The 22,197-nt window shown below is 47.5% G+C and overlaps 1 protein-coding gene across 1 annotated transcript in view; it reads left to right on the top strand.

Annotated features, from left to right (window-relative positions):
- The window catches only part of VAT1L (vesicle amine transport 1 like), a 169,663-nt gene that overhangs the window by 69,911 nt on the left and 77,555 nt on the right, over nucleotides 1-22,197 (top strand). The window contains exons 4-6 of the mRNA XM_069552395.1: nucleotides 7,616-7,758; nucleotides 17,210-17,313; nucleotides 19,535-19,590. Coding sequence (XP_069408496.1) covers nucleotides 7,616-7,758; nucleotides 17,210-17,313; nucleotides 19,535-19,590 — 303 coding nt within the window. The remainder of the gene's footprint in view (nucleotides 1-7,615; nucleotides 7,759-17,209; nucleotides 17,314-19,534; nucleotides 19,591-22,197) is intronic.

Here is a 22,197-nt window from a genome sequence, read left to right on the forward strand (position 1 = left end):
GTTGGACACAAATGAGCAACTCAAACAGCAACTGGCTCCTCAAATTGTTCATCTACTGTGCCCAAATTTTCTGGAAAAAGATCTTGCTTTGAACTGCCAGTCCATTGATAAGAATCGAGTTGCAGAACACCCCCCCCACCCCCCCACCCCCCCCAACCCCCCCCCGCAAACAACTTCCTCACAATTACTGGCCCAGGATTTCCCGCTGTCTGTGCTCTGCTTGAGGAGACCTCAGCAGCCCTGGGATTTCAACCAAGCTGGTTGAAATCTGTTCACCTATCTTAACCTGAGACAGAGCTATCCAGTGTGGATCAATGAAGCCTTCCAGACTGATGTCAAGGACCCATGGCTTTCTCTAAGATTTCCATGTCAGCAACGTGAGTGCTCAGCGGGATGGACAAAAAGACTGATAGCAGAGTGGTCATGGAGTCAGGGACAGCTGAGTCTGACCCCAGCCTTATCACGTACAAGCGCCATAACCCTGGACAGGTTCCTTTTCCTCTCTGAATCCCCATTTTCAGGTATAAAAGAGAAACAAAGAGTCCTACAAGTGATTTAAAGATTTAAGGCAGCTCTTTAGCCCGGTACCTGGCACAAGGTGGGAGGCAGGAACCACGCCGCTGTTACTGCTCACTGTTAGCTGCAGGGAAGGGAGGCCGAGGCTTGCTGCGAACTCTTACATCCTGCAAGGGAAGGGGAATCAATTAGAAACAAGTACATGCAAATCTCCATTCACTGCTGTTGCTGGGAGACTAGATTGTCTTGTTCACTTTATGTTCTGGGTCTGCAGGTAAATTGCAAAATCCTTTTTATTGAAAATTCACTCCGTCTTCCGCAAATGTTTATTGAGTCCATGCTGTTTGCCAGGCACGTGGGAGAAACCGAGGATAAATTAGATGCTGATCTTGCATTCACCTTGGGAGTTGGAGAAGGGAGGGTACAGATTTTCTATAAATGTGAGGGAGAGCACTTTTCTGCTTAAGTACAGAAGAGTGAGCATTATTTATTTTAGAAAATCACTGAGGATCTTGCAAGGGCCTCTCATTGCCTGAGTGAATTAATTAAGAGTTAGAAGAGGGGTGGGAGTGCTGCAAATAGAGGTGCACTGAACTTGTGTTTCCTACTCATCATTATTCATATAATAATAGAGATTGTAACATGGCATATGCTACTTGTACACTGTGCTAATGATACGTGCATTTATATTATATATATATGCATGCATGCTCTTTGCAGCCCCCGGGACTGTAGCCCACAAGGCTCCTCAGTGCATGGGATTCTCCAGGCAAGAATCCTGGAGCGGGTTGCCATGCCCTCCTCCAGGTATGGTCCCAACCCACGGGTCGAACTGGAATCTCTCCTGTCTCCTGCATTGTCAGGCAAATTTTTTACCACTAGCGGCGTCTGGGAAGCCCATACGTATGTACATATAATACTAGTTATAGATTGTATAACATAATTATATATACACAGTTGTCCCTTGGTATCCACAGGACCACACCCCTCCCCCAATAGAAACCAAAATCCAAGGATGCTCAAGTCTTTTATATAAAATGGGATAGTGTTTGCATATAACCTATGCACATCCTCCCCATACTTTAAATCATCTCAAGATTACTTATAAGCCCTAATACAAGATAAATTCTATGTAAATAGTCGCCAGCATGTGGTAAATTCAAGTTTTATTTTCTGGAACCTTCAGGAATTTATTTTTCCAGAATATTTTCAAATCACCAATTGTTGCCTCCACAGATGCAGAATCAGTATTACAGTCAGCGCTGACTGTAATTATATTATATAATATATTTATGTATTATATATTACATTTAGTGCTCACATATATTACATAATAATAGAAATATGTAGGTAACCCAGTTACTTCTGTCACTTCATTTTATTACCACATGTATCTTTCTCTTTAAAATGGAAATGGTAAATTTCTGCTTGGGCCAAAGACTAGAAATGCTGAATGTTAAATCTGTGCTTTATTCCTGCTCTGCAAAGCTGAAAAATAAAGAAATCTGCAAAGTGACAAGGGGCTTCCCCATTACGTCAAACCCCTGTTATTTCTTGTGCATCGATTCAACACATTTTACCAAAACCTGCTCCTTGCCAGGCTCTGCCCTGGGCCCTGGGGTGTGGAGCCCGTGAGGCACCATCTCTGACCCCTTGAGGCGCATGGACGGGTCAGCGAGCAGCCGCAGAAGGCGGTGGTGGCTGCTGTCCTGGAGGACGTTCAGTGGTGGCCCTGAAGAGGGGAGAGGTTCTGCCTGGGTTGCTGGAGGACGGGCAGCCTCAGAGCAAGCACTGTGAGCTGCAGAAGGGAGTGGACAGCCAGGTCGTGACAGGAGAGGGGAAGCATTTGGGAAACCGGCACTGTTGCAAGCAGCATGCGGGGCTGCGGAGTCGTCGTAGACTGCGGATCTGCTCCCAGAGCCCGTACGACCTAATAATACGGAGAAAAATGGCAATAGGCGTCCTAGAGGTAATGAGCGCAAATGCTTATTGAGTGCCCCCTGTGCTAAGCCTGTGGATGCTTTCTGTCATACAACCCCGCGGCAGCCCTAGAATTTATATAGTATGCCACATGACGCATATACTATAAAATGCAGAGGAGCGGACGGTTACTCGGGGTCGCTCAGCCGGGGAGCATAGCACGCACGTCACGTTCTGCTGCATCGTACCCTGGTGGCCTTGGCCCAGGCCCCGACCTCCGTGAACCTCAGCTCCTTCCTCAGTAAAAGAAGGTTGAAGGCTTATTCTGAGAACGCCTTGGGATGAGGGTCAGGGCCACTGTCAGTGATGGCACAAGGGTGTGTAGCCAGGGAGTGGATATTGGCAAGGCGGAGGCCGTCTCTTAGCGAGGTGACTGGGTCAGATCCCGGGGGCTGGCCTTGGGCGGTCAGGTAAAGGGTGTGCATTTCATCCGGAAGGTGCAACAAGTGCTGGGAAGCCTTGCAGCACACGAGGAAATGTTCAGCGGTGTGCTTGAGGAAAATCACCCTTCACGCTGCGAAGTCCACGTGGAAACAGCCAGGCTGGTAAGAAGGGTGTTGTCATAGTCCAGGGGAGGGAGTGGCAGTCCCCAGAGACGGTGAGTGGAAGCGACATCTGTGCCAGTCAGAAGAGGAGTTCAGCACTGATTTCTGTCTTTAGCAACGCGTGGATGCTGCAGCTCCATCCCCTGAGGCAGAAAATGCAGTGGGAGGAGTGTTTGGGGTTGAATCGTGTCCCCCTGCCCTTGTCCAGTTCATAAATTAAAGTCCTAAACCCCAGCACCTCAAAATGTGCCCTTGTTTGGAGGCAGGATCTTCACAGAGATCATCGAGTTACAATGAGGTCATGAGGGTAAGCATTATACTCACAAGACTGCTGTCCTTACAAGAAGGGGGTCTGTGGACACAGATCAGCGCAGGGAGAGACCAGTGTGAGGAGACCCAGGGAGAAGACCACCATCTGCACGCCAGGGAGGAAGGCCGGGTCTGCTCCCTTGCTCACAGTCATGAGAAAGAGCCAGCCCTGCTGATGCTGGGAGTTCAGACCTCCAGCCTCAGAACCGCGAAAAGCAAGGTCCTGCTGCTGAAGCCGCCCAGCCTGTGGCATTCCGTGACGGCAGCCCTCGCAAGCTCATACAAGGAGTGACTCTTTTGGAGAGAGCCATGAGTTATGGTTTGGATTGCTTGAGTCTGACATGTGGTTTCCGGAGAGCCAGGTGAAGCTGGTAAGATGTAGTTCAATACACAACCATGGGGCTTGGTGAGCCTAGAGAGATGAAGGCGTATCAGGAGTCTGCTACTCCAGACTCTCTTACACAGTGTGACGAGGCAGTGTATAGTAGGAATCTGAAAAGGAGTTGAGTGGATAAATGTCAGGTTTGCTTAAGGCTTCCCTGGTGGCTCAGATGGTAAAGAATCCACCTGCAATGCAGGAGACCCGGGTTCGATCCCTGGGTTGGGAAGATCCCCTGGAGAAGGGAACGGCTACCCACCCCAGTATTCTGGCCTGGAGAATTCCATGGACAGAGGAGCCTAGCGGGCTACAGTCCACAGGGCTACAAAGAGTCGGACACTTTCACTCACTTGCTTAAGGACAGAAGGCACCAGCTCTAAGCTCTCACCCCGGCAGTACTAACAGTACCTGTCGAATTTTCAAGGATTGTCACATTGGTTGCTGACATTTACACTCTGGCGGGCTATAGCCTACAGGGTCACACAGAGTCAGACGTGACTGAAGCAACTCAGGACGCATGCACAGGAAGGATAATACCTTTTTTGTTCTCTCAAATCAGGAGATAAAGAAATGAACCAGACTTCCTTGGTAGTTCAATAATTAAGAATACTCCTGCCAAGAAAAGAATCTGCCTGCCAATGCAGGGGACACGGCTTGGGTCCCTTGTTGGGGCAACTACGGGGAAACTAAGTGGCCCCGGGGCTACTGAGGCCGCGTACCACGGCTACTGAGCCCGCACCCTAGAGCCCACGTGTGCAGCTACTGGGTGCTGCCTGCCCGGGAGCCCATGCTCTGCACCCAGAGAGGCCGCCTCAACGAGAAGCCCCTCGCTGCAGCTGGAGAGTAGCCCCCGCTTGCCACAACTAGAGAAAGCCCGAACGCGGCCAAAAGTAAATAAATAAAATGTTTTAAAAAAGAAATTAACCAAAATACCAAAGCTATTCTTAGAGCAGAGAACTACAGCCCGTCCAGAGTCTCAGGTTCACGGCCATGTTCTGAAATGTTGACCTCCAAGCGAGCATGTCAGTAATGTGTCTATTTTAGACAGCAGCTTAGAAGTCCACTCAGCGCGAAATGTCAAAATAAGTAGACAGCGTGGCATAATAGAAAATGGCAGTAGCTGGAAGTCAAGAGACTTTGCTTTGCATCTCAGGTCTGCCTCGGAAGAACTGGGTCACCTTAACCTTTCGGAGTCCCCTGTCCCTGCTTTATAAAACAATGAGGAGAAGGGGGTAACTGGATGAGCTTATAAATCTGACATTTTCTGATGCTCTCAGTGTTGCCTTTCATTGCAAATGTTGGGAAGAATCATATTTCCACAAATTGACCTGCCAGCCTGATTAAGTCCACCAACATGAAAATGTAAATAAAATGAGAGGCAGAAATTCATATCACAGATGCCTTTGGTGGAATAATTTCCCTCCTTAGTACTTTCTGCCTCATGAAGATGGTTGAGGGAACACTGGAAAAAGATAGTATTTGGTTTTAGGATGCATCTTAATTAGCAAATTGGGTTTTACCGGAAGGTTTGTGAATGTATGTGATCCCAGTATTTTGTCCACTGACTCAAACGTCTGGCCATACTGAAAAAGGACATGCCAAGATTACCCATTTCTAACTACTTTTGTGATCTCTCTTGAACTATTTGGTATTTAAACCTCATGTACTGGCTTTTTCTTCATATGGTTGGACATCTCAGCTCTGGGTGTAATAAGCCACTGTGGGGTACGGATGATTAGCGGTGACTGAGCCCCACGTTTTGTGCCGGGCGCTGACCTGCATCACATGTCACCTCATTCCACAGCCCGGAGCAGAGGCTGTCAGCCACACCACACCTTCTCTGCACTCGGTGGGGTACAATTTGCTCACTTAGGGCTCCTAACTGGCTGTGGAAGCACGTTTGGTCTCCAAGGACAAGCCAGACAGGCCTAAGGGTCACTGCTGCAGAAGCAACCCTGAACCCATATCAGATGGGTATTTGGTGGATAAATACTCCAGCTTCCTCACCACTTGGTTGGGCTAATCCAAGGTGTAATCTGCATTTGCTCCTGGAGTTCCTCAGGGGGACCCAGTTCCAGGTGCCACGGTGGCTGCTGACTTGATAACACACCCTTTACTGACTGCCTCCATCTCTGTCCTGATATCCTGGGGTTTCCTGCAATCCTAGTCCAGATAAAGGTTGTTGCTTGTCGTTCAGTCTGTAAGTCATGTCGGACTCTTTGTGACCCCACGGACTGCAGCACACCAGGCTCCCCTGTCCTTCACTATCTTCCAGAGTTTGCTCAAACCCATGTCCGTTGAGTCAGTGATGCCATCCAACCATCTCATCCTCTGTCGCCCCCTTCCTCCTTCCCTCAATATTTCCCAGCATCAGGGTCTTTTCCAGTGAGTCAACTCTGTGCATCAAGCGGCCGAAGTATTAAAGCTTCAGTAGCAGTCCTTCCAGTGAATAGTCAGGGTTGATTTGTTTACTGACTGCCTTCTATTTCTGTCTTAATACCCTGGTATTTCCTGTGATCCTATTTCAGATAAAGGACTTGCTCTCAGAATCCTTGCCTCAGGGTCTGCTTCTGGGGAATCCAAACTAGGACATCCTCCAAGATCCCTGGGGTGTAGGTAATATTAGTGTTGATTTATAGATGGAGAACCTGAAGTCCAGATGGTTAAATGATCATTGTTGTGTCTTGGTACCAGGGTTTTGCTGGCTCTCCCTCCTCTATACCAGTGGTTCTCAACTGGGGGAGATCGTGTTTCCCAGGGGACATTTTTGAAATGTCTGGAGATATTTTTTTAATTCATTTATTCTTTAACTGAAAGGTAATTGCTCCACAATATTGGTTTCTGCCATCCATACACCAGCATGAACCAGCCGTAGATATGCATATATCCCCTCCCTCTGAACCTCCGCCCCACCTCCCACCCCCTCCCAACCTTCCAGGTTGTTACAGAGCCCCCGTCTGAGCTCCCCGAGTCATGCGGCAGATTCCCGCGGGCTGTCTGTGTCACATGTGGTAGTGCGCATGTGTCCGTGTGTCCCGCCTTCTCCTTCCTCCCTACCCCGGGTCCATAGGTCTGTTCTCTGTGTCTGTATCTCCACTGCTGCTCTGCAAACAGGTTCATCAGTGCCTCTTTCTAGATTCCATATATGTGTGTTAATATACAATATTTGCTTTTCTCTTTCTGACTTACTTTGCTTTGTATAACAGGCCCTAGGTTCTTCCACCTCATTAGAACTGACTCAAATGTGCTCCTTCTTATGGCTGAGTAATGTTTCATTGTATATATGTACCACAGCTTCTTTATCCACTCATATGCTCACATTTAGGGTGCTTCCATGTCCTAGCCATTGTAAATAGTGCTGCAGTGAACACTGCGGTACCTGTATCTTTTTCAGTTTGGTTTCCTCAGGGTATATGCCCAGTAGTGGGAATTGCTGAGTCCTCTGGTAGTTTTTTTCCTAGTATTTTTAAGGAATCTCCATAGTGGCTGTGTCAATTTACATTCCCACCAACAGTGCAGGAGGGTTCCCTTTTCTCCACACCTTCTCCAGCATTTATTATTTGTGGATTTTTTGATGATGGGCATTCTGACCGGTGTGAGGTGGTATCTCGCTATAGCTTTGATTTGCATCTAATAATGAGTGATGTTGACTGGAGATACTTTTGGCTGTCACGGCTGAGGGCATACTGCTGGTACCGTGTAGGTGGAGGCCAGAGATCCTGCTAGACATCTCACAATGCACCGTTCAGCCCCCTGCAACAAAGACCAATCCAGCCAAAAAAAGGTCAATAGCACCAAGGCCGGGAAATCCTGCTGTTCTCCCAGCAAGACTAGGTGTCGGGTGGTAGCGCTCCTGTGTGACTTGTCTGTTATATTTCACTTCTAGGGCCAAGCTGTGGCTCAGCTGTGCTCCACTGTCCCCAACGTGACTGTCTTTGGAACAGCTTCTACTTTCAAGCACGAAGCTATCAAGGACTCCGTGACCCACCTCTTCGACAGGAATGCAGACTATGTGCAGGAAGTGAAGAGGTAAGATGCTTGTTCCAAAGAGCACCAGGGTGGTCCTTGCACTTCTCTCTTGCAGAGTTTCTCTCAGTCGTGTCTGACTCTTTGCGACCGCGTGGACTGTATAGGCCCAGGCCTCCCGCATTGCAGGAGGATTCTTTACCAGCTGAGCTATCAGGGAAGCCCCTTCTTAAAGAACAGGAGCATTCATTTAGAGGAGCGCTAATAATAGTCATCAGCTCAGTGGTGAAGAATCTGCCTGCCAACACAGGAGATCCGGGTTCCATCCCTAGGTCGGGAAGATCCTCTGGAGAAGGGAACAGCAACCTATTCCAGTATTCTTGCCTGGGAAATCCCATGGACAGAGGAGCCTGGCGGGCTCCAGCCCATGGGACTGCAGAGTCAGACACAACTTAGCAACTGAGCACGCACGCGCTCTCAGTGTCATAAGGCCGCAATGGTGAACATGCATGTTACTAGCTCTGGGCTATTTCACGTGTAATTCGCTCATCTAATCCTCTCAACAACCTTATCATTATCCCCATTTTGGAGATAAACCCAAGGAACTGAGAAGTTAAGTAACTCAGCAAGCTGAATTGTGATAGCTGCTACAACACGACCTCAACACAGAGAAGTTTATTTCTCATTCATTCACATAACAGCCCCAGGGGATGTGGACTCCAACCTGGGTGTGACTGAGAGCCACCAAAGGACCACGGTGGTGACAAATGGGACGCGGGTTTGGCACAGTCACTGGTGCTGCAGGTAGAATGAATGGGAGACGGGAGTCTGAAGGCAGAGGCGTCAGTCTGCGGGCTGTTGCCGTCTCCACGGGGGAGACTTTGGTTTATGACCGGATCCGTATTCTGCCTATGATCCTGAAGCCGTTGATCACGGCCATGTGCACGCCAACACAGGGAATCAGATGGCACACTCAGCTGCTGCCACACTTGCTGATCATCTGTGGACCTCCCCCTGCTGATTCTCAGCATTCAAGGCTGAGTCCCAGGCTCTGCTCCACTCGCAGCCCCTGGGAGGATGCAGCCAGGTCCCAGAGCCGCTGTTTATGTATTATCAGTCTCCAGCACAAAATTGTAAGCTACAAAAGATTAGGTTGTCTAGCTAGCATCATAACAAAGAAACCACTTTCTCCACATCCCTGATTAAGATGAAAAATTGAAGGGCTGCAAGACAGGAGATCTGGTTGCTTGAAGTGATAGATTTGGACCAGATTAGGTGAAACTTGGTAAGTTTCTTGGAGAGGAAAGCCTTCTGATGGTCTGAATTCCCCTATTTGTTTTTAGATTTTGAATGGGGAGATCTACATGCTATTTAAGGTTGCCCCAGTATCTCCCATGAGGTGTGAAAAGAGAGCTTAAAAGCAAGATACTAGAACTTCACCATCCATTTCTCAGATGTCCAGAGATCGCAGGCATTTTATAAAAAATTTAAGTATAGATGATTATATTTTCCAGTATAGGTTATTACAGGATATTGAATAGAGTTCCCTGTGCTCTACAGTAAATCCTTGTTGCTTATTATTTTATGTATAGTATTCTGAAAGACTTTCAGAATATATTTTTGCCTACTCTTATACCCCTCGGGTGGTTCTTTATTCCTTTTTTTTCCTTGGCTCGCCGGGTCTTCGATGCTGCTGCTCACAGGCTTTGTCTAGCTGCAGCGAGAGGGAGTGGCTCTCTCTGGTTGTGGCTCTCGGGCGTCTCGTTGTGGTGGCCTCTCTTGTGAGCACAGGCTTTGGGTCAAAGCACAGGCTTCAGGAGTTGCAGCCCTCAGGCACAGTGGTTGTGGCACATGGGCTTAGCTGCTCTGTGGAATCTAGGATCTTCTCGGACCAGGAATTGAACCCGAGTCTCCTGCTTCAGCAGGTAGATTCTTTACTGAGTAACCACCATGGAAGTTCCTTCCTTTCTTTAATTTGTATCTTTCAAGCTGTGCGATCCCTTCTGTCCTCTTTTCTTTCATCCTCTGAAGTGATGTTTTTGCAAGCATCCTTTTCTCTGTTCCTGCCCTGACCAACTTGACTTAGTAAGTACCAAGTATCTGTGGTGGGCCAGGTACTCGGCTAGAGCAGCAGATCCAGCAGAAACCACCCTGAGAACCACTGTCTTCAAGGGGCTTAGAGTCTCAGTGGGGAAGACAGGACAAAAGGTATTGAGAGGTTCACTGCTTCACACTTCTGGTGTGCACTCTGGCGGAGAAGTGCACGGTGCTAGTGAGATAAGCACAGGCACAGGGGGAAATCCGAGGCGTCATCCACCAAAGGGTGAGATGTGGGCTGAGAGCTGAGGGACGCGGGTCAGGCCAAAGCAAGAGCATTTGTGACCAAGGGGAGTGGCGTGTGCTAAGGCCCAGGGTCAGGAAAGGCGTGGTCAGCTCCAGAATCTGCAAGGAGACCAGTGCAGCTGGAGGATGTGGTCAGGGGATTCGGGAGGTAGGAGCAGAGGAGAAGCAGGGGATGGCAGCTCTTCTGAAGAGGTGACAGTCCATACCAGGGAGCCTCTGTGGCCCCCACACCCCAGGAGCTGCACCATCCCCTCATCCCCTCCCTGCACGTGACCTGCTCCCATTAGCCCCTAATCGACGATTTCTGCTGATGTCAGAAAAGGGGAAGATAACACCATCTGAGAGTATCTCCTCCGACCACCATCCTGCAAACATGACCTCCAACACGTCCTTGAGTTTTTAAGTAGAGATCCTAGGATTAGCCTAAAAATGACTTGAGAAGTCACAGGTACATTTAAACTCTCTGCCCCACGAATCCTACCCTCAGGAAATAATCCTGAAGAAGATAAAAGCCACAGGTCCATATTGCCTGTTGCAGAGCCAAGCGCTGCTTCTGCCTCGCTGTAGACGCCCAGGATGGACCGCCAGGGTGAATTACAGCATCATCTGTAATAGTGAAAATTCATAACCAGCCCCCATCAACAACAGAAGGGAAATGGCTCGGTAGATTACACTACACCCACACACTTGAGTATTATGCAGCCCCTAAAAAAAAAATGCTAGTTATGAAGACTCTGTCAGAAAATGAAAAAAATATCCCTAGTAGCATATTGAGTGAAAAAAGCAGTATGCCAAATTCCAGCTACACTGTGATCACAGCTTTGTATAAATCCTTGGCGTGTAAGGACATAAAATGAAAGGGGAAAAAAATCCACCCACTAAGATGCGGCAGGAGTGGAATGCAGAGTGGCTTTTCCTTCTTTTCTGATCCGTGGATATTGTTTGTTATAAAACGTTGTGTATAGTCAACTAGAAAAAATAATAGCGTAAAATTTCTTGGGACGGAAGTTCTTTTATCAACCAGTCCGTCAGTCTGCTTCTTTTGAACATGTCTACAGCCTAGAACCAGACATTTTAAAGGGAATAGAGGGAAAATACTTATAATACAGACCTAGCCTTTATGTCTCTCCTCCTTCTCTTATCAGGAGAGAGATGAGTATGCTCTTTGTTTCAGGAGATGAAACAAAGTGGAAGAGTTCGAAGCTTTGAATTATGTGCATCTGACTGTAAGGGCTTTAAAAATAAAGAGGAGAGAAAAAAGACCAGAGGGAGCACAGAGGTGGACAGCCCCCACGTGGGAGCTCGAAGACTGGGAAGTCTCTTAGTCGTAGAGAGAGGTGCGGAGTGAGTCCCACACCAGGTCTGCGTCAGTCCTCCCGCTCTTTTGAGCATCTTAGTGAGACCACTTGATATGTATCCAGCAAGACGGAAATTCCACATCTTACAGATAAAGAAACTGAGGCCAAGTGGAAATTAACAAAAGCCTAGCCAGCAGGAGCGAGCAGAGAGAAAACAATAGAGAAAGGGCTCCTTCCTAGACGTTGTTTTGCTAAGTGCAGGTGGGAGGCATCGGCAGTGAACTTTTACTAAGCAGCCTACTGTGTGCCAGGCACGCTGAAATCGCCTCATGCCTGTGTCATGAGTTCAGAGGTGATGGTTAAAGCCGTGGCACGGATGAATTCTCAGAGGAAAGGGGATTCTGAACGAGAAGACGTGCAAGAGAGCCAAGGACCCAGCTGGAAATGGAAGTTACAATGATAAAGGGGAATTGATCTCTTGATTGACAAAGTCGAAGGGCCGCTTACCCAGTAATGACTCAATGGCAAAGGCCACCACTCAGGAGAAATCCCCCTCTGATCCGAGTGGGCAAGAAGCAAAGAGGCGTCACCTTCAGGAAAGGAGCAAGGGACTGGGGACCAAGGACAGACAGACAGGAAAATCTCAGATCAGCAATCCCAAAATATCTTGCTGCTGAATTTGGCACAGAGAATCTCTGAGCTGGGGCTATTTATGTTTGCTTCTTAAGTCTGCAGAGACTTATGAGAGCAGGAGAAAGCAGAGTAGGAAGTGCTGCCTTTAACTCTCTGCCCTCTCTGTGTTTATGTAATTATGCAGGCAAAGTGGACATTCCCAGAAACTGGGCCCTGGGGGCGGCTCAGAAATGAGGGTGGTCTCTGTGCCTCTGACGGGCTGCGTAGCTCTGCTTGTGATATTCATGATCGTTCCATTAAAAGATGCTGCTAAGGTGCTTGTCAATGGAAGGATGAGCAAGGGAGGACCTGACTTAAGCCTCCCTGTGGAAAGAAAGTTGTTCAGTGTTAGTTGCTCAGTCATATCCGAGCCCCACTTGTGATATTCATGATCGTTCCATTAAAAGATGCTGCTAAGGTGCTTGTCAATGGAAGTCATCCATTGACAAGGGAGGACCTGACTTAAGCCTCCCTGTGGAAAGAAAGTTGTTCAGTGTTAGTTGCTCAGTCATATCCGATGCTTTGTGACCCCGTGGACTGCAGGCTGCCAGGCTCCTCTGTCTGAGGGATTCTCCAGGCAAGAATGCTGGAGTGGGTTGCCATTCCCGTCTCCAGGGGATCTTCCTGACCCAGGAGCCGAACCTGGGTCTCCTGCATTGCAGGCAGATTCTTTAGCATTTGAGCCACCAGGGAAGTCCCTACTTGTAGGGCCTGAGCATTTTAACTAGACCCAGTGTTCAGTCGGATCCACTGACTGGGCTTCTCATGGCTAAACAAGGGGAGGGAGCGCTTTTCCATTTTGCAGCTCTCACCTGAAGGAACACTGCTGGCCCTTAAAGGAGCAATGTCTGCTTGCAGGTTTGACTTCTATAACCAAACCGGGTCAGGGCCCCCAGGAATGACACCAGCCTGTACCCAGCTTCTCATCCGCAGAATCCATCTCCTCCCTTCCCTTCACCCCACTGTACCGCTGACCTTCAAAAGGATGTGATGACAGCAATGTGCAGCGAATTTGTGGCTTATTTCAACCTCTGTGCATTGCCCGACTCTCTGCTCAGCCTCCACTGGAAACTAGAAGTGGCAGTGGTAGTCACCCCGGGCTGGCCACAACCCACCTGACGAAACCTACTCCATCTCTGGGGCTCTCACTTGGTGTCCGGTTCAAACCAGGGCCCTCCTATTTCCCACACAGTCAACTGACTCCACTGAGCCTCAGTTTCCTCATCCATCAAATGGGTATAACAGTGGCCCTGAGTCTCAGGATTGACACGAGGCCTCATGAGATGAGACTTAGTGCTGTGCCTAGCACACAGTAGGTGCTCTTGAATGTGGGGCTTTAGGAATAGCTAGAAAGTCAGGGTGTCTGGGGGGTGAGTCGGAGGTGAGGATGGGGAAGTGGGCAGAGCATATGGTCACGTGTTTCTGTGGGCGTGCCCTGCATTTCTGCAGACCCGCAGTCCAGAGGCTAGAGCTGCAGGCCGAGGCCAGGCAGCCAGTGCAAGGAACTGGGATGGGCAGAGGGGAGGTTGTGGGCCCAGGAGCAGAACGTGGATGTGAGGAGCCCGGACAGGAAGTGGGGAGCAGAGGACAGGCAGGGCCCGCGGGGATGCCCCAGAAGGTATGAACAGCCTTGTGTCGGGGAGGCCTCTCCTGCACCTGGGTGGCACCCTGCAGGCCGAGGGAAGGGACTTGGTCCAGGAGGGCGGGCTAGGAGAGGCAGGGCAGGCTCTCACTTCCGGGAGGGAGCAAAACCGGCCGGTGGACGTGAGAAAGGAAGGTGCACAGCTCCCCAGCAGGCGGCTCCGCCCGGCCTCAGCAGCGTCTGTGCCGCCTCCCCGGCCTCTCCAGCCCCGCTGTGCAGCAGGCCCCCTCCCCTTTTTTTATTTTTTTAACATTCTAAACAGCTTTATTTCAATTAGTGTACAAACCAGAAGAAAAGAACATTTGCCAAGGAAAGTTTGTAACCACTTTTTTCTATTATTACACACCATGAAAAATTCATCTTATGGTGGTTCAGACTTCGTACTTATTTACATACTCATTTGTTTCATGCACATATACTTCTGCGTGTTTATGTAAACTCGCACACCCTCACTCACATATTTTAAAAATATGTAAATGGAAATAAAAGTGTGATGAAATGAAATGCCCTTATACAACTTGTTATTTTTTTTAATCCCAATCTCCTCATTTATTCTTCCCCTACCCTTTCCCCTTTGATAGCCGTAGTTTGTTTTATAAGTCAGTGAATCTGTTTCTGTTTGTAAATAAAATCCATTTGCACCATTTTTAAAAATTCCACATGTAAGTGATATTATATGATACTTGTCTTTCTCTTTCTGGCTTACTTCAGTTGGAATGATGATTCCTAGGTCCGTCCATGTTGCTGCAAATGGTGTTATTTCATTCTTTTTCATGACTGAGCAACATTGCATTGTGTATCTGTCTGTGTATACAACATCCTCTTTATCCGTTCCTCTGTCAATCAGTGGACATTTAGGTGGCTTCCATGTCTTGGCTATTGTAAATAGCGCTGTGATGAACATTGGGGTGCATGTATCTTTTTGAATTGTGTTTTTTCCAGACACATGCTCAGGAGTGGAATTGCTGATCCTATGGTAGTTCTACTTTTAGTTTTTTAAGAAACCTCCATATTGTTTTTCCACAGTGGCTGCCTAATTTTCAATGCCACCAAAAGTGTAGGAGGGCTCCCGTTTCTCCACGCCCTCTGTGGAGTTTATTGTTTGTAGACTTTTTGATGATGACCATTCTGACCGCTCTGAGGTGATACCTCATTGTAGTTTTGATTTGCATTTCTCTAATAATTAGCAACACTGAGCATTTTTTTTCACATGAAGCAATCAGTTTTGATCATTATGGAGAGTTAATTTTTTTTAAGATTTTAAAAAATGAATCTATTCATTTTAATTGGAGGCTAAATACTCTACAATATTGTGGTGGTTTTTGCCATACATTGACATGAATCAGCCATGGGTGCACGTGTGTCCCTCATCCTGAACGCCCCTCCCATCCTCAGGGTCATCCCAGGGCACCAGTCCTGCGCCCCTGTCTCATGCTGTTCCCTCTGCCTGGGACCCTGTTACCGCCTCTCTTCACCCACATATCCGCTCCACTTGCCACTTGTCACTTCCCCAGGGATGCCTTCTCTGGCAGGCAGACCCTCAGTGTAGACGGTCTCATGGCACCTTTGCGGCACTGGACCCCATTCGATTTCAATTTAATTTTTATTTGTATAGTTATTGATTCATATCTGCCTAAAGTAAGCTCCAAAAAGGGGGGAGAAATCGAATCTGTTCGGGTTCACCACGACGTCCCCCATGCCTAGGGCAGTACCAGTGCTCAGTATTCAATGAACAAATTAATTACTAATTAAACAGCAAACCAGGGGCTTCCACAGTGTGGAACTGAAATCAGCAGCAGCAGCTGGGAACTTCTTAGAAATGCAAATACTTGGGCCCCACCTCAGACCAAGTGAATCCTAGAGCTGGGGTGGCGGGGGAGGAGGGGGATCACAATCTGTGTCTTAAGGAGCCCCCAGGGAGATTCTGACACGCTGAGGTTTGAGATCCACTGGCCTAATTTTCTCGATTCAGTTCAGTCGTTCAGTTGTCTGACTCTTTGCGACCCCATGGACTGCAGCACGCCAGGCCTCCCTGTCCATCGCCAACTCCTGGAGTTTACTTAAACTCATGTCCATTGAGTCAGTGATGACATCCAGCCATCTCATCCTCTGTCATTCCCTTCTCCTCCCACCTTCAATCTTTCCCAGCATCAGGGTCTTTTCCAATAAGTCAGTTCTTTGCATCAGGTGGCCAAAGTATTAGAATTTCAGCTTCAACATCAGTCCTTCCAGTGAACACTCAGGACTGATCTCCTTTAGGATGGACTGCTTGGATCTCCTTGCAGTCCAAGGGACTCTCAAGAGTCTTCTCCAACACCACAGTTCAAAAGCATCAATTGCTAATTTACAGATGGAACTTGAACGGACACACCCATGAGATCAGCCCTCTATTGTGTAGAAAGCAAAGCTGATCACCTTGGAAGGGCCTCTAATGGGCTGGGGTTTGGACAAGGCCTGAGGGCTTTTAAAGGGTGCACTCTTGTTAAGACTCAGCTCTTGCGGGCATGAGGTCACCTTCGCGTCCGAACCCTGAAGGTGCCTGTGTAATTTCCTAGTTGGTGACTCTGTGGACATAGCTGGTGACATCAGCTAGTGGGGGTGGGGGTAGAAAAACTGAGTGCTGTGCTAAGACAAGATAGCCCCTGCAAACTCACAAACCTGAGGAGATGCCTTTCTTGTCTGACCAGAGCAGGTCCTGCCACAACTGGTAACTCCGTGGGCAAGAATATTTTCCCTACGCATCTCCAGAGAGTTCCAGTCCTACAGCCCCTCCTGCATAACCTCTTTTAACCCAGGAAGCCCAGTGTTTATTAAGCGCACGAGGAAGTGAATTGCTAAATGTTAAATAAATAAACAGATGAAGGAATCTTCCTAATAGAGGACAGATGTGGATTCCCTCTGTGCTGGAACCCGCCATCACTGTAGGAAGATCCCCTCTATTTCACTCTCTTCCTCTGAGAGTGTATTAAAGTTAAACCTGGAGATTGGACAAACAGAAGTTTGCAAGTTAAATTAGTGTGCCTTCACTGAGGAGGGAGGCCCAGAAGGAAAAAGGCAAACCCTGCTAGACTGGGAAGCCCATGAAGACAGGGAACTTGCTGGTTGTACCACTCTGTCTTCAGCACCTTGGACAGAGTCGGGCACGCGACCCAAGCTCCACAAATATGAGTTGTTGACTGACTTCCAGAGTGACTGTTGTGGCTGGCAATGGGCCAAGCATCACGTTTGCCATCTCACTTCATTCCTAGCACAGAAAGACATGCTAGGTCCACTTTCCAAAGGAGAAAGCTAAGGCTCAGAGACGTTGAGTGAGGTGGCTAGACAGTGACCTTCCACGCTGGCACCACCAGCTGGGTTCTTAGCATCCTCCAGCTTGGTGAAATTCTTCGAGATGGACTCAGGAGGACACCTCTGCCTCCGAGGCTTCTGCTGTACGTTCTGATGCCCACCAAGCTCTCTGTGTTCCTGAGAGGCAGCAGTATGACATGGGAGGGGAGAGGGGCTGACAGTTTGTTCCCTGACAGGTTACAATATTTTACTTTGTCGTCTCGCCACTTAGAATCTCTGCGGAAGGAGTGGACATTGTTTTGGATTGCCTCTGTGGGGACAACACCGGGAAAGGCCTCAGCCTTCTCAAGCCACTGGGGACCTACATTTTATACGGTGAGTGCTCAACAGAAGCGGGGGGCAGGGAGTGCTTGCAAAAGCTCTGAAAGATGAGATGTGCTGATCTGTTGGCAGAATAAGACGGGGGTGCTCTCAACTTTTTCATGTTTTCTGTACTATTGCTATCGCCGTTCACTGTTATCTATTATAAAAGTGCCTACTGCACTATTATCCTATGAACATGTCTCATTCTAGAAAAATTAAGCAAGGCCAAGCCAAGGTAGTGACGAGATGGAACCTGACCACAGTAGGTGGCACAGGAGGGAAATACTAATAGCATCAAAGAAATTTCCAAAAATGAAGCAATAAGGGACCCACAGGAGGATGGAGAGGAGTGGATAGGATGCAGGTGGTGGTGGGGGGGATAAATGGGAAGATCTTCATTACTGATGATGAAGTTGCAAAGTACAGAATTCCCTCCTCTAAACTACTCCTGTACATCCCAATCAAGACAGAAGCTCCGAAGTGATGAAGTCCACGTCTGCCTCTGCATTCACTTATATGCTCTTGGGTCTGGGGGGATTTATGAAGGACATCTGGGAGAGGTTTCCTCCAGCAGAATGAGACCCCAGAGCCTCCTCGTTCTCTTTTCTCCCTCTTCTTCCTCGCCTCCTTGTCTTCCTCCTCCAACACTACCTCCTCTTTCTCCTCCTCCCCCTTCCCCTTCTTCTCTTTGTTATAGGCATAGAAAACAATTTAAATATTAGTCTCCACAAAGGAAACAAAAAACATATCTGAAGCCAGATGTCACATTCCAAAGCCAGATGATCTTAGGGTTCTCCAGCGTGTGAGATTTTTGGCACTCTGTCCCATGGGAATAGAGTAGAAAACTGAGCCTTAGTTCTGTATAACTCAGGAAAAAAATACTGAATTCTGTACTATTTGCTGAGAAGTTTATAAAAGAGATCTGTGAGAGGTATAAGTGGTCAAGCATCATTTTGTCATCATCAGATCATTGTGACAGAAAGAGAAGGAAGAAGCTTTCATTGCTGGGGTATTCTGGCGTTATTAGTAGTGGCCATGTATTAAGAGTTGAAAGTTTTCGGAGGCGGATGCATAACTTTTAAATTATTGCTATTGATAAGAGAAGCTAAGAATGTCAGCGTACACTCTATGGATATTGGCTATGACTGACGTGTGAGTCAAATGCAGATGAACACTTTATCCATCCTTGCCCACGTCCTAGTTCTGTTTTTTCACCTTAGTTTCACGATGTCATTCTGGTGAAATACAGCTTGATCGTATCTCAAGTATCTAATTCGTTATATCAGTTACTTGACTACTAAGTAATCAAAGCCTGGTTCTGTGATGTTTGTATCCCATCAAAGCCCTGCCATAAAAGGAGAAGCAAATTCACCAATGCCAAAGAAGTGAGTTTAAGATAGACATTGTTTTTTTTTCATTTACCGGTCCTCTGAGAAGATCTTAGTCCCAAATCTATGGGGACAAAGCAGAGGAGTTGTTGAAGAGGCACCAATATTGTATAGTATCTCTCACCCTCCACCCAACCCAGAACCCAGGAGGGGGTCTTTTCTTTCTGCATGAGCATCTTAGGGAAGCTTCCCTAACTCAGCTTCCTGTCTTCCCTCTGAATATCACTTGTTCACACTAGCAAAGCTCGGTTACCTACACCTTTGGTCTCAAATGGTTTTCCCCTTTCTGCCCAGACCTCTTTGGAGGTAACATATGAGTCACACCATTTCCTTGGCTTCTGAGCCTGTTTCACCCTCACCTGTTGCTCTGTACCCTATATTTCCATCCATCTGAATTCTACGAGCCTGCCTCTCCCCACCACTTACATGCCCAGTCAATGTCATCTCCCCAAGCCTCTCACTCACCAAGGAATCAAATTAAAACCATAAAGGAAGCTCACAAATGAGTTCATTTTTCAGTCTCCAAGAACAGAGCCAGCAAGACATTTTGGCAGCCCATCACTTTATTAGAATGTTGGCTTAAATCACATTTTTGCCACATGACCAATTTTCCCAAGTGATGAAACGGTCTCCTTGAGAAATGTTACTTCCTCTTTGATCCAGTGATACTTAGTTAAAATTGTCAACTTGATACCACCCACCCCCTCCATTTCCCTCACTTTTCCAAGGCTGAATTAAATTTCTTTTCAAGCTCTTGACAGTTCAGGGCCAAACAACTGCCATTCTTCCGTGTGAACCAAGAGATTGATTTTCATGAGCTTGACTTAGGAGTCTTCCCTTTGCAGGTTCATCCAACATGGTGACTGGAGAGACCAAGAGCTTCTTCAGCTTTGCAAAATCAGTAAGTATCCATGCGTCTAACGTACGAGTGTGGTGCGGTGCTTGGCATGCTGTACGCTCTTCTAAGGACATGGACCTGATAGCTAACTCTTGCTTGTCTTTCGTCTGCATCATTCATTTGCAAGACAGCCTATGTTCCCACCCTGCTCGTTACACACGGTCAGGACTGACTTGGGGCGCTTTTGTTCAAATGAAGCAGAGAGGTGAGAGAGTCAGAGAAACTCCAGAAAGCTTTGTTTTTTATTTCAACAGAGATTGTTGGTGTTCTTAATCACTGGTCAAGAATAAACCTAGCATTAGTGAAGTTTGTTTGGTCCATGGAGAGACCAGCCTTTCAGTTTGGCTTCTTTCTAATCGGGTCTCCAGGACTGCCTGACATCTCTCCGTATCCTTATTCTACCGGCTTGGATATACAGTGGGACCTCAAATTTTCGCAAGCTCCTGGGGCAGTATTTTAATAGCGGCAAGTACTTGAACCACTAGCTTAGATGCTCATGTTCTGAATACAGTGGATACTGTGTCTGCAATTGAGAAGCCACGTTCCGGGCACATTCACTGCTTCTCGAACCTACTCAGGTCTGCATTCCCACCTAGGGCTACAGTTGCTAGAATTAAACTAACTTGGACTTGAATCTACATTTTTACCCCCACACCCACAACAAGGAGTCACAGTGCCTCATCAGAGCTTGCCTTCATCCTCTCTCCTCTACCCTCCCCAGCAGCCAGTGAGGTGCTGATGGACTCACTTGCTTTGTGAGCATCTTCTGAGCACCTACTGTTTGTGGCACTGTGCCAAGCACTGGGTACCACAGTGAATTAGGCTGGTGCACTTGATGTCCTTGGGAGGGAGGGAGACAAGCTGAAATAAGTAACACATATTAATAAGATGCTTGTCAGAACATCTCTGAAAGGGGTGAAGATAGGGTGTTGCAACAGAAAAGAGCAGGATGGGGTGGAGGCATTATGAATAGGGCAGTCAGACAAAGCTGGGGCAAGGGGTTTAGAATTTACTCTCAGCACGACACTGTGGAGGTATCCAGATGCCCTCAAAGTGCCAACTCTGATTGCCAAAGGCTTTATCCACAAATGCCCCCTGATTCTGGAGTGATCAATACTTCCTGCCCGGAGGGTGGAATGAAAGGGCCTCTGCTTGCATTTGAACTTCAAAGTTCAGGTCAAGGATTACGCAGCCACGGGATAAACAGGGGAGCAAGAATGGAGCCTAATGAAGGGTGCTGTCTGGATCATGTCCCCTGAAGACAGGCTTTGTGTTCCTGGCAGCTGTTTCATTGCTGTGGCTGTAATTAATGTGATGCTGACGGCCTGCTGTGGGGAACCAAATTGCTCTGAAATTACATACGATTGTAAGAAGTGTTTTCCCTTTCTCCCCTACATGCAGAATCACAACGCACAGTTTTAATGAAATAATTGCAGTGTGCCCAGGTTCAGTGAAGGCGCTTGTAAAAACAGCCAGGATGGAGGGTAAGATTCTCCTGCCCAGAACAAGGCTTCTGATTACCAGAAGACTTTATAGTTGGAGGCCAAGAACAAAGTTTGTTCCCTTTCAGAGGCCGGGTTCAATATTAGTTGGTCAGTTAGAAGCAAATTGAAGGTAGGGCATGCTGAGGCAGTGAAATGATGGCTTTGTTCTAGAAGGTTCTAGAAAGGCATTTTCTTTTGTACATTGGAGAAAAGCTTAGAAATTGAAGGCATAGTTGGACTCATACAGGAATTTCTCACGCAGCTATCCTACTGATGTTCCCACTTAAAACTCTTACAGAGTTTGTGTTCACATGCCATTTGTCTTTCGATCATAAGGGTATTGATAATAACAATTGAAGTCAACATTTCAAGAGCAGTCTGACTCCAGATCCAAAACTCTTACTCACTCAATCCAAAATATCTCTCCAACTTCTGATGATAAAAAGATTTCATACTTATAGACCACATCCTATGTGCCAGATGCTGAGCTAAGTCGTTTGCGTGTATTAACACACTTATTCCACGACAACCCTGTGAGGTGTGGTAGGGACACTGAACAGAGACAGGCTGAGCAATTTGCTTACAGTTGCACACCCAGTAAGTGACAGAACTGGGATTCAAAACCAGGCGTTCGACTCTGGAACTCATTTAACCACGACTGGGCAGCGATTATAGGTTCAGTGAGCTTTCATTTCACAAACACTGCTGGAAGCACTAAGTGTACACCATGAATCAAGTTATTAATCGTTTCTCTGCCTCCGCCTCTGTGGCAAGCAGCCCAGGCCAAATACACGACTCTTCTAGAGCCGGCCCTGGGGCGCCTGGGGACTGGATTTTGGCAAAAATGTTGGGCATGAACCTTACCCCTGTTGACAACCTTTCTTAGACTTATTTTCCAACCATCTCATGTCCCCACTTTTAAAAGCCAAGGTATTTTACTTTTTTGAGCTTCTTCAATCCTGGAAGGAGGCAGGATGTAAAGGAAACAAACCGTAACATAAATGTTAAATTATAAATGTTCCTAAGTGTCCATCACATGGCTCTTTGCCTTCTGTGTTAAACTAGTAACCATTTTAATCTTGAGTCCTCCGGAAACTGGAACTTCAAATTTCTAAAGTCTAACAAG

Source organism: Ovis canadensis, chromosome 14 (assembly GCF_042477335.2).
Source record: "Ovis canadensis isolate MfBH-ARS-UI-01 breed Bighorn chromosome 14, ARS-UI_OviCan_v2, whole genome shotgun sequence".
NCBI lineage: Eukaryota > Metazoa > Chordata > Mammalia > Artiodactyla > Bovidae > Ovis > Ovis canadensis.